The sequence below is a fragment of the Solanum dulcamara genome, chromosome 4 (assembly GCF_947179165.1).
Source record: "Solanum dulcamara chromosome 4, daSolDulc1.2, whole genome shotgun sequence".
NCBI classification, from domain to species: Eukaryota; Viridiplantae; Streptophyta; class Magnoliopsida; order Solanales; family Solanaceae; genus Solanum; species Solanum dulcamara.
Genome location: NC_077240.1, coordinates 37,212,651 through 37,225,405, shown reverse-complemented (window position 1 = coordinate 37,225,405; position 12,755 = coordinate 37,212,651). Strand labels below are relative to the sequence as shown.

Below are 12,755 nucleotides of genomic sequence, written 5' to 3'. Positions count from 1 at the left end.
CGAATGCTCCTGCGGCTTTTATGTATTTGATCAATAGGGTGTTCAAAAAATATTTGGATATGTTTGTTATTGTATTCATTGATGATATTTTGATCTATTCTCGTAGTAAGGAAGAGCATGCTAACCATTTCAGGATTGTTTTGCAAATTCTCAAGGACTATCAGTAGGGGTGTGCATCGGTCGGTTCAGTTTGCTTTTATGTATTATCGATTCGGTTTATCGGTTTTTGATTTTAAAATATGCTAAACCAATATGATATTTTTTATCAATTTTTTATTTATTAATTTTGATTAATGATTCGATTTTTGGTTTAACCAATAAGAAAATGCTCACAAAATAATTATATGAGTTCTCCAACAATTTGGCACTACAAGACAATATTATAATTTTACGGAATGCTTATAAAATAGAAACAATAGTGATTAACATGAAAATAACTCTACAAGTGTAAAATAAATAAAAGAACTAGGACAATAATGTGAATTGAAGGCTAAACAACAAAGGTAGTAGTTAATAAGGTATTGGTATTAATATTTAATATTTGTTTAGGGGTAAAGTACTAAATTATTATTATCTTAATGGGTTATCGGTTTATTCAATAACCTAATATTAAAAACCAATATCAAACCAATAACCCGATAAGTTTTTTTATAAAATTATTAAAAATCTATTAACCCAATAATCCAATAGCAATAACCCAATAATATTTTTTCGATTCAGTTTATTGATCGGTTTGATTTTTGCACACCCCTAACCATCAGTTGTTTGCTAAGTTTTGCAAGTGTGAATTTTGGTTGAGGTCAGTTGCTTTCCTTCGCCATACTGTCTTTGGTAAAGGCATTATGGTTGATCCCAAGAAGACCGAAGCAGTAAAGAATTGGCCTAGACCATTGTCTCCTTCTGATATTTGGAGTTTCTTGGGCTTAGTCGGTTACTATAGGCGGTTTGTGGAAGGTTTCTCTTTCATTTCATAACCCTTGATTGATTTGACTCACAAGAAAGTGAAGTTCCAATGGTCCGAGGCCTGTGAGAAGAGTTTTTAAGAGTTGAATGATAGGCTTACATCCACTCCGATGTTGACCCTTCCGGAAGGTTCCAATGGTTTTTTTTCTATTGTGATGGTTCACGAGTTGGCCATGGGTGTGTGCTAATGCAAAGTGGAAAGGTGATAGCCTATGCTTCTAAGCAACTCAAAGTTCATGAGAAGAATTACCCAACCTATGAATTGGAGTTAGCGGCAGTGATCTTTGAATTGAAGTTATGGAGACACTATCTTTATGGTGTATGTGCAATGTATTCACCGATCACAAGAGTTTGCAATATGTGTTCACTCAAAAGAATTTGAACCTTCAACAAAGGAGATGCAATGACTTGTTTAAAGATTATGAAATGAGTATGTTATACCATCCGAGAAAGGAAAATGTGGTTGCCGACACTCTTAGTAGATTGTACATGAACAATGTTTCCCATGTTGAGGATGAGAAGAAAGAGTTGGTTCGGGATATTCAGAAATTAGCCCATTTGGGTGTTCGACTAGTTGATTCTGAGGATGGTGGCATTATTGTTCAAAATAGTTTTGAATCATCTCTTGTAGCGGATGTTAAGGCTAAGAGAGATATTGATCAAACTTTGGTTGAGTTGAAGAAAGCGGTTGCCGAAAAAGCCATCGAGGCTTTCTCTTAAGGGGGAGATGGTGTTGTAACATCTCGGGATTTTGAAGGGTGGAATATGATATAATAAGTTTAAGCATTCCAAAAATGGTCTCAGTGGATTTTTAGGACCTATATATCGAAAGATAAATTTTTCAAGAAATTTCACAAAACAGAAGGGTGCGCAGAAAGTCCGCGACGCAGACTTTCTCCCCATAGTGCAATTTTTTTAAGTCAAAATTTGGCCAAAATCTCATTCGCTCAAAATTAGGCTATCTGGGAACAAGTTTGCATCGTGGACTTGGCGTAGATTTTCTGTCCGAATTTAGTTTTTAATTGGAGACACTTTAGACATTTCCCTAATTATTAGTTAATAAACTTGGACATTTTTAGGACCTAATTCGACTCTATAAACTTACTTAAATTGCTAATTTCATTCATTCTTTCACAATTCACCTATTCAAATAATTCTCTCTCAACAAAAGCTCTCAAAGACTCTATTGAAGACCTTCAAAGAATTCTCTCAAGTTCTTCATTAAAAGTCCAAGTTGCTTCAAATTGCTTTAGTCTTGTCACTCAAGGTATGTGGATATTTCATCCTAGGGTATTTTCACCCATGGAGCCCAACAAAATTTCATCTTTTTGATAAATTCAAGTATGTATTTTTATGGGGTTTACGATCTGTAATTCAATTACATGAATTATGATTATGATACCATTACAATATGAGCTAATGATTATTGCATAGAATTGAAGAGTTTTCTATGAATTTTTACTACATTGATCTCTAGGATTCATGATATGGTATATGGGTATTTTTAATTATGCATCTAATTGATATTATTTTCATGAATCATGTATGGGTTGATATAAAAGTATATGATCATGCATGTTTTTAAGTCAATTTCATGATTTCCATGTCAATTGATCATGTATTCATGTTTCTACCCTAATTTAAAGTATAAGCTATGATCATGCAAATTTCAATTATGCAAGCAAGTTTTATAAATGGGGATAACTTAAGACGCTAATGATATTTCAATAAAAAGGATTCGTAATGATGGAAGGCCTACTCCACATTACATGAATCACATGATAATGAGCTAACGACTCATGAAAAGTAAGTGAATGGTGACGAATGAGCTATTTCTATGAACAAGTTATGAAATATGATTATGAAAAGATCATTATTTATGATAAGTATTATTTATGATATGATATGTATTCCGTGGGATGTTGACCTAGCACCGAGAGGACTTTGAAGTGGGAACTCAACCCAAGGGGTCCTTAGTAGCAATCTCTAGTCCCTTAACTACGATGCCACCGTAGGATTATTGCCAATATGTCCTTTTATTAATGTTCATGTTATATGGAGTCTACCTTGGCAAGTAGCCTCCCCCTTCTAGATATGGGAAACATCGGATTCTATGTTATGGCTCGCATGGTCTTAATGTCGGTTAAGGTTATCTCCCACATATGTATGGTCCATAAAATATTTTAAATGACTTATCATCTCTTTACTTTTATATGAAACTCTTATAGATTATTACACATTGGTCCTTTTTATGACTACGTATGATTTTACTATCTCTTTATCATGTTATTTGAAATGGTTATTTGCACAATATGGTTTTACTATGCATTGCATTTCCTACATACTTAGTACATTCAAACATACTAACACATACTTCTTTGCCTAGATTATATCACAATGTAGAGACAGACGCTCCATCCTCTTCCTATGGCTATTTGGTATTCCATTCAAGATTAGTGTGGTGAGTCCTCATGCTTTGAGGGCAAACCAAATTTATCTTTCTTCTCTTATCATTTTTAGTCCATGATGATGCTAAAAGACTATTCTATGTCATATCATTACATTCATTGAGGGTGAGCTAAGAACATATCCTACTACCCGCCTATATAGTCATGTAGAGGCATGTTGGACATAAGTGTAAAGAGTCTATGTTGTCTTAATTCTTTCTCTAGTTATGCTATATTCTTGGACTTTTATGAGATTCCGCTTATTGTTTATCTTATGTATGCTTATGATATGCTAAGAGACTTGGTTGGGGTTTGTTTGGGGATCCTAATTGTCGTGTCACATCCTAGGCCCTAGTTTGGGTCTTGACAAGTGTGTTGACATATCAAGGCCGATTATGCATTCCCGATGTAGATGGTTTAAGGGAAATGATATTGTCTGAAGCTTATAGTTCACGGTATTCTATTCATCCAAATTCCACAAAGATGTATCTTGATTTGAGGGAAGTGTATTAGTGGAATAGAATGAAAAAAGATATTGCGGAGTTTGTGGCTAAATGTCCTAATTGTCAACAAGTAAAAGTTGAACACCAAAAATCGAAAGGTTTGGCTCAAGACATTGAGATTCCTACTTGAAAGTGGGAAGCCTTGAACATAGACTTCATTACAGGTTTGCCCCATACTCATAGGCAACACGATTCGATTTTGGTGGTCGTTGACTAAATGACTAAGTCAGCTCATTTTCTGCCTATTAAGACTTCATATTCAGTTGAGGATTATGCTAGATTTTACATCCGAGAGTTGGTTAGGCTTCATGGTGTTCCATTGTCTATCATTTTGGATTGAGGTACTCAGTTTACATCTCAATTTTGGAGATCTTTCAAAAAGTGACTTGGTACCCAAGTGAATCCTAGTACCACTTTTCACCTTCAGATGAATGGTCAGGCTGAGCGTAGTACCATTCACACCTTGGAGATCATGTTGAGAGCTTGTGTTATTGATTTTAGAGATAATTGGGATAATCATTTACCATTAATAGAGTTTGCCTATAATAACAGTTCTTATTCCAGCATTCAGATGGCTCCATTTGAGGCCTTATATGGTAAGAGGTGTAGGTCTCTATAAGACCCCGAAAGTTGGAAAGATGGAAAATATGGAACAAAAGATAAAATTCTAGAAAAATACAGCTTTTGGCACTAGATGATGACCATGAAGTCCATCACAGGCAGTTTTCAACACCACAGCTTATGGTATGCCACTATGGTGGGGATTGAGGAACCCAAACCCTTCAGGGAAGGGTTTACGACAAGGACCACAAGCCGTGGTGAGAACCAAGAGACGTGATGCCCTCTTCGGTGACCCCTCCCTTAAAACCCTCAGAAATTATTCTAATGTAGGGACTATGCCTCACCACCACACGTTGTATTGTCCTTCATAGTCCATGGTAGGTTCTGTGGTGGACATGATCTCCAGACCTTAGTCCAAGTCCATTAGTACGGACGAACACCACGGGGCGTATTTCCCTTCACAGAACATGATGAGTCATATCTTTTCAGAAATCAAGTCTAACTTCATGATGGGGACCACAACCCGTATTAGCCCTCACGGCCCATAGTGATGGTCCATTTTGGGTTCCAAATTCAGTTTTAATAAAGGGTATTTCAATCATTCCCAATATTTTCATTAATGAATATGGATGGTTTTCGGGACTAGATTCTTAACTATTAACTACCCCAAAAGTCTTCTAACCCTCTCATTCTCTCCATTATTCCCCAAAATCCAAAACCCTCTCTCTCAAGTTTTCTCTCAAAGGTCGTCTTCTTCCTCAAGCAATTCAAGGGATTCCTTCAAGGTAAAACTTTCATTTCTTAAATTTAGGGCTCATAAAGGTCAAGGTATGTGGGATTTCATCCATGGGTTCCTTTCACCCATGGAATCCCAAAGTCTTTTTCTCAATTCTCTTACGATTTCTTCAATTTAAAGCCCTAATTTCATGATTTTCATTTGGTATTCTAAATTATGATGTTCTTCAATGCTATTAGCCTAATTATGCATAATTCACATTACATTGCATGATTTCAAGTTAAAATTTAATAACCCAAGTTATATACTAGTTCAAGTATGATTTATGAGATATGATCATGATTTTCAAGTTATATTCTATGAAAGCTTTAATGAATAAGTTAAAGATGCTTTATGCAAATAAGTTTATGAATAATGATTGTATGATATTCAAGCAAAGTTAATGATAGGACAAGTTATCAAAGATAGGTAATGAAGGAAGGCCTACACCCACATTGCATGAGTTATATGATAGATGAGCTAATCCTATGATTTTACTATGACGATGCTAGATGAGTTATTTTTATGATATTTTATAAAGAAGGATTGATATTAGTTATTATCTTTACTTATGTTGTTTATGATCAAGTTTTATGAGTTCCACTAGGATAATGACTAAGCATCGAGATGACTTTTAGATGGGGTTCAGTCCAGTAACGCAGTTAGTTACACAAGGGAATTCTAGTAGCAATCTTTAGTCCCAAACTATATTTTCCTAGTAGGTATACATACACTAATATGTCAAAGCTAGTGGATCCACATAGCAAAGTCAAAAGAGTTATTAATAGAGTATGCCCTAGCAAGGTAGCCTCCCCTATTTTGATGCAGGAGTCATCGGATTTCATGTATTAGCTGGCATGGTCTTATATGTCAGTTAAAGGTCCTATCCCACACAGTTTAATCTAAGTTATGATTTGTCATGATGATTATGATATTTTGATGCATTGACCAATGAGATGAATTTTTTAATAATTTTCTGACTTTATTCATATTTTAAAGATATTGGTCTTGCATCCCATGATTCATATTGATTATGTCTGATGTTTATTGTTTGTGCATATTTTCATATACTTAGTGCATTCTATGTACTAAGGCATTCTTTTTGCCTTCATTGTATCATAATATAGGGACTGACGATCACGTTCATCCTCCTCCCGCTCATGGCTAGAGTTTGCTATTAGCTTTATGTTGGTGAGTCCTCACAATTATAGGACATGGCATTTATTTCCCATTTGACAGTTGCACTTCATTACTCATATATTGTCTATTGGGTGAGTTGGGAGATTATCTCACGCCCCCATCACGTAGTAAGGGCATGTTAGATAGTAAGCATCCATATAATCGCTCTCTCGTTTTGATACCTATGTTCTATTTGAGATTTTGCTTCTGTACCTTTGATCTTGTTGGTTTACTTCATGTATCTTATGTATGCTCATGAATTTTATGCTAAGAGGCTTGGTTGGAGTCCTCCGAGATTCTAATCATCATGTTACAACTATGCCCTAGATCGAGTCATGCAGTCTCCCATTGGTTGGTTCTAAGTGGGTGAAGTAACTTTGATAGGACCCGAGTTGGTGCATGAAGCTATGGAGAAGGTGAGATTGATTAGAGAAATATAGAAGACTGCCCAGAGTCAACAAAATTCCTATTCATATGTAAAGAGAAGGGAACTAGAATTTGAGGTTAATGATTGAGTTAGTTTGATAATTTCACCTATGAGGGGTGTGATGCATTTTGACAAGAAATGAAATCTTAGCCCCCTCTTTGTTGGTCCATATCAGATTTCGATGCAGATTGGCAAGGTAGCATATGAGTTGGATGTACCTTCTGATTTGGCATCGGTACATCTGGTGTCCTATGTGTCTTTATTGAGAAAGTGTTTTGGTGATCCTGGCTCTATTATGCCTTGGTACAGCATTGATGTAAATGAGAGTCTCCCTTATGAGGAATATTTGATTGAGATTCTTGACCGGCAAGTTATAAAGTTGAGGAACAAGGAAGTAGCTTTAGTTAAAGTGCTATGGAGGAACTAAGAGGTTGAAGGTTCTACTTGGAAAGCCAAAGCTGATATGATGTTACGATATCCTTATCTCTTCAGTTTCGTGCCTTGTTGAGGTATTTAGTTCCTTCATGATACATCCAGCCCAAATCATGTGTTTCAAACATTCTCATGTTCTTATATGCATTCATGTTCATGAAATGAGTTTTAAAGTAATATTTAGCTAGGGATTAAATATTCCATGTTTTTATGTATTTTTGAGGGGTTTTGCATTCATATTGGTATGCTATATCTCTTTCCTATCCTATTCATACTAGTTTGAGTGTCATTCGAGAATGAATGTTCCCAATGGAGAGATATTATAAGACCCCAAAAATTGAAAAGTTGGAATAGAGTTTCGAAAAAAGTTTTTCAGAAAATCTCAACTTTTGGCACTAGGACGTCCTTCATGGATCCCTTCAAAGCCGTGGTACTCTCCACAATCCATGGAGAGTGACCATGAAGGTTACCATTCAATGGGAAAATCTAGAGAAGGGATAATGGAAGGTTCACGGTCCATGCTATGAACTATGAGCCGTGGTGTGGTCCGTGAACCCAACTCCTCAATTTCCTATTCAGGGTACGTACCATGGTAAGGCACCACGAGCCGTGATGTCCTCTGTGGAGGTCACCCCCTCAGAATCCAAGTCTAATTTCATCACCACGACCACCACCATGGGTCATGGTAAGCTTCACAAACTTTGGTGGGTCCTCTATCCTACTGAATTTCCCATTTAAATTGAGGGTATTTGGTCTTGCCCTATATTTTTATTAATGAATGTGAACGATTTTAGGGGTTTATTCTAACCTATTAACTATCCTAAGCTCTCCTAATATTCTCATTATCATCCAAACACCCAAAATCAAAATCCTCTTTCTAAAAGTATTCTCTTAAGAGTCCTCTTCCTCCTCAAGCAATTCAAAGGATATTTTCAAGGTTAAAGCTTCAATTCTCTGCAGTTTAGGGCTCCTAAAATCAAATATATGTGGGAATTCATTCCTAGGTCCTTTTATTCATGGAATCCCAAGTTTTCTCTCAAAATCTCATATGAATTCTTTTTTAAAGCCCTAATCTCATGATATATCTTATTATTATTCATCAAATTATGCATAATTCACATAATACTGCATCATTTCAAGATGAGTTTCAATGACACATGCTATATGCTAGTTTTAAGTACGTTTTCAATGAATTGTGATCATGAATTTCAAGAGGTTTTAATGAAAGTTTTATGAATGACGTTCAAGGTTTATGAATGACTCATTAAAGATTATGAATGATGTTCAATAATTTTTTAAGCAAAGAAGTTGTAGTGCAGTAAGGCCAATTCTTGCACAATCATTTAAAGAAGTTCAAAGGTTGTGATGGAATTTCCTCACACACTTATGATGAAGATAATAGATGAGTTACTCTTATGTTATTTTTATAAAGTTGGATTGGTATCTATTATAACCTTTCCTAATAATGTTAATGACCATGTTTTCATGTAGTTCCATTGGACTAATGACTAACCACCGAGAGGACTTTAAGGTGGGGTTCAGTTCGGTAGCCATCATAGCTACCCAAGGGAATCCTGCAATCAACCTTTAGTCCCTAGCTACGTTCCCTACATAGATTTTAAGTGCTAATATGTTGAAGCTAATGGATCCATATATAGGATAGAGTTAGAGAAAGTACCATCAAGAAGTTTACCCTAGCAAGGTGGCCTTTTCCTACTTGATGTGGGGGTCATCAGATTTCATGTTATAGCTTGCCTGGTCTTATATGTCGGTTAAAGGTCCTATCCCACATCAACGTACAGAAAAGGTATAAAGTTATCATAATGATTTTTTGATGCATTGACCAATGATTATGATGCTTTAAGATTTTTATGGTTTTACTCATATTTTAAGATATTGGTCTTGCATCTTATGATTCATATTGAATATGACCTATATTAATTATTGATGAATATTTCTCACATACTTAGTGCATTTCATGTACTATCGCATACCTTTTTCCCATATTATATCATAATGTAGGGTCGGATGATCTTCGCGCACCTCCCACTCGTGGCTAGAGTTGAGCTTTACTTTTCCATTTCTAGTGAATCCTCATTCTTCGAGGACAAGACTATTATCTTTTCATCACTTTTATGACTTTTTATATTGTCATGTGTGAGCTAGGAGCTTGTCTTATTCCCCCATCTAGTTAGTAGAGGCATGTTGGATGTTAATTGAGTCTATGTTGTCCTTTATTTGAGTTTAAGATTTGTTCTCCTTAATTGAGAATTTCATGTTGAAACTTTACTTCCATATCTATGTTGTTGTTTAATTATTTTACTTACCTTATGTATGCTCATATATGCAATTGTAAGGCTTGGTTGGGGTCCTCCGAGATTTAGATAGTCGTGTCACACTTAGGTTCTAGCTTGGGTCATGATAATTTCTTGCAAAAGGAGGTATACATGAGTCAAACTCCTGGATTTGTTGATCCTAGGTATTCTCAAGATGTTTGTCTACTGAAAAAGGACAGTATGGTCTTAAACAGGCACCAAGAGGTTGGTTTGATAGGTTTAGCATGCATCTCGTACACCTTGGTTTCCTTTATAGTAAGGCAAATCCCTCCTTGTATACTTTGCAGACTCACAAAGGTGTCATATTTCTTTTGTTATATGTAGACGATATTATTGTTGTCATTACCCAATCCCGTAGGTCGTAACTCGTACCCGAATTGGACACTCTTACGTACCCTTAACCCAAATTAGCATATTAGCAGAATAGACAAATATAGAAATCAAATAAGGTCATTAAATAGCGCACGAAAAAAGATGTAGCACACGAAAGTCGATAACGCCATCACGGAACACAAAAGCCCAACACATATACAAAACCTACAAATACATATCTACAGACCTCTACAGAATGATAGCATAATCATATGCGGGACAGGGCCCCATCGTACCCCTGACCAATGTGTACAAATATGCAATAGAAAAGTTAGTACCAAAATATGGCTCCAGATAAAGGAGCATCGTCAAACAGCAGAGTGGATGTCCTAATCCCCTCTGATACTGGCGGCGTCGCAGAGCTAGCTGTCGAGGGCACAGTCCCTAGCTCAGGCTGAGATCGGGCCCTGGTAACTCTATGGGCTTGACTAGCCTCACCGGGCGCTGTTGATTCGTCCTTCTGGGCAGCCGTTGGTTTCTTTGGAGGAATCACTAGAAACATAAAAATTCATTTTATTAGGGAGAAATCATCCTGATAATACAGCTCTATCGCACGATCTAAGATAAGAAGGAAAGGTAACATCATAAATGTCCTGTAGTCTCCTGTTTATAGATGTGGTGCACAACACACCGATAAACAAGACTCTACTAGACACGGTATGTAGACATTCCAAGGACCAAATCACTCTGATACCACTTTTATCACGACTTAACCCTGTAGGCCGCGACTGTGCCTGAGTTGGACACCCATACGTACCCTTAGCCCAAATTAGCATATTAGCAGAATAGACAAATATAGAAATCAAATAAGGTCATTAGATAGCGCACGAAAATAGATGCAGCACACAAAAGCTGATATGGCCGTCACGGAACACAAAAGCCCTATACATATACAGAACCCACAAATACAGATCTACAGACCTCTACAGAATGATAGCTTAATCATATGATAGGACAGGGCCCCGTCGTACCCCTGACCAACGTGTACAAATATGGAACAGAAAAATTCTCCATATGGTCTGTATGAGATTTGAGGAAGGTTTTGGTTCACATTCGAGGACGAATGTCCTAAAGGGGGGAAGGATTTTATACCCCGTACTTTTGTACCTTGAAACGCCTCTTAAGCTTCTTAAGTTTCTTGAAAGGTTCTTAAGTTTTTGGAAGGATTCTTAAGTTTCTTAAAGTTTCTTGAAAAAAAAAAGTTTCTTAAAGTTTCTTAAAGTTTCTTAAAGCTTCTTAAAGCTTCTTAAAAGTTACCATTTGAGACGGATAATCTATAACGCCATCAAACAACTCTAAGGAAGGGAGAATGTGACACCCCATAGTAGGGAAGATTGGAAATACGATTATAAGAATTCGGAAGGAGTTGGAGGCCAAGTAATGAGTCGTAGGACTCAACTTACTTACATAAGCTACCAACTTAGAAATCTTACATACTTAAGCTACTTGAGTACATACCAAGCTTACGTAGCAAGAATTACATAGGTTCATAAAATAAGATGAGATTACGAATCCATGATGGGGAAAAAAAGGTGACAGGCAGCATGAGAGAGTGCCATATGGAAGCAGGTGGAAGTGCTATGTGGAAGCAGCTGGAGCAAGGGGGTGGACCCCACATGCCACATGGCAGCTCATGGTTGGAGGAGGTGGTGTGTTGGCCTAATGAGGGCGTGACATCTGTGTAAGCTCTATTTCTCTACTGGCCCTTTGTCTGTTCCTTATTTTCTAATCTTTTTGTGGAATTGTTACACAGGTTTCGCGCTAATTTTTCTATCATAGGTGAGCAAAATCTATTTTTTTAATTTTGTTTTACACTTCTAATTTATGTCTTATAACATTTGCAATCTCTTCTATATTTAGATGAAAGATAAAACAAGTCGAATAACCAATGTCAGTGGAAGCGCACCTCTGGCTCTTACTGAGTCTCTTGATTCAACACCGGAAGGTGAACAATATTCAGTGATTGTGAAGAGAAAAGCTATAGAATCAAGATCTGCTGCTTGGCCGCATTATGATAAGCTCATACAAGATGGAATTAACAAAGCAAAGTGCAAGCATGGTGGTAAAGTTCTCTTAGCTGATTCAATTAAAAATGGAACAAGTGGACTAAATAAACATTTGAAAACTTTTCCTAAAAATCCAAATAAGGTTAACACTTTCAATTCCAAGTACAAACAATCAAATTTAAACTTTCCATTAGAAGGTGAAATGCGTGATGGGGCAATTTGGACTTTTGATCAAGAGGTATCTCGAAGGGATTTAGTTGAGATGTTAATCCTTGATGAGCTTCCTTTTCGTTTTGTTGAAAAGGAAGGTTTTAAGAAGTTTTAAGAGGTTTTGTGGAATTATCCTCAAGATTCCAAATTTGACTAAGTGTTGGGGGACTCTATGAGTCCCATTTATGGTTCATATGAACTTCTACGGATCGTAGGTCCCATGTGTGGGCCACTAGGCATTTTGCCCTGGGGACTCTACGAGTCCTATCTATGGCTCGTAGGAACTTCTACTAGTCATAGGTCCTATGCGTGGGTCACTGGGCAGTCTATCCTTCTCAGTTTTTTTGGTTCTCAAATTTTATCTAAGTTAAAATAGTACGAGGTGTTACAGAACTAATGTAGGCAGGCAAATTTTTTAAATTATTGATCGATCAGAACTAGATCAACCCTCGTTATAACAATATTTCATTATATCAGTCTGTTCATCTCAAAAAATTATTTGTCATGTTATATTTTACTTCTCTATAACAACATTCTACCTATA

General features: G+C 36.5%; 1 protein-coding gene across 1 annotated transcript; it reads left to right on the top strand.

The window, feature by feature from the left end:
- The first annotated feature begins 10,279 nt into the window (after positions 1 to 10,279).
- On the top strand, positions 10,280 to 12,326 carry LOC129884197 (uncharacterized). Its single transcript, XM_055958537.1, has 2 exons — positions 10,280 to 10,375; positions 11,856 to 12,326. The coding sequence occupies exons 1-2, from the start codon at positions 10,280 to 10,282 to the stop codon at positions 12,324 to 12,326; spliced, it is 567 nt and encodes a 188-aa protein (XP_055814512.1).
- Positions 12,327 to 12,755: the final 429 nt, after the last annotated feature.

Excerpts from the sequence above, each read along its gene's own strand:
- LOC129884197 (XM_055958537.1), top strand. The coding sequence starts at position 10,280 with ATGGCTCCAGATAAAGGAGCATCGTCAAACAGCAGAGTGGATGTCCTA. Across the intron at positions 10,376-11,855 it reads AGCTAGCTGTCGAGGGCACA|ATGAAAGATAAAACAAGTCG; the intron begins GTCCCTAGCTCA and ends TTCTATATTTAG.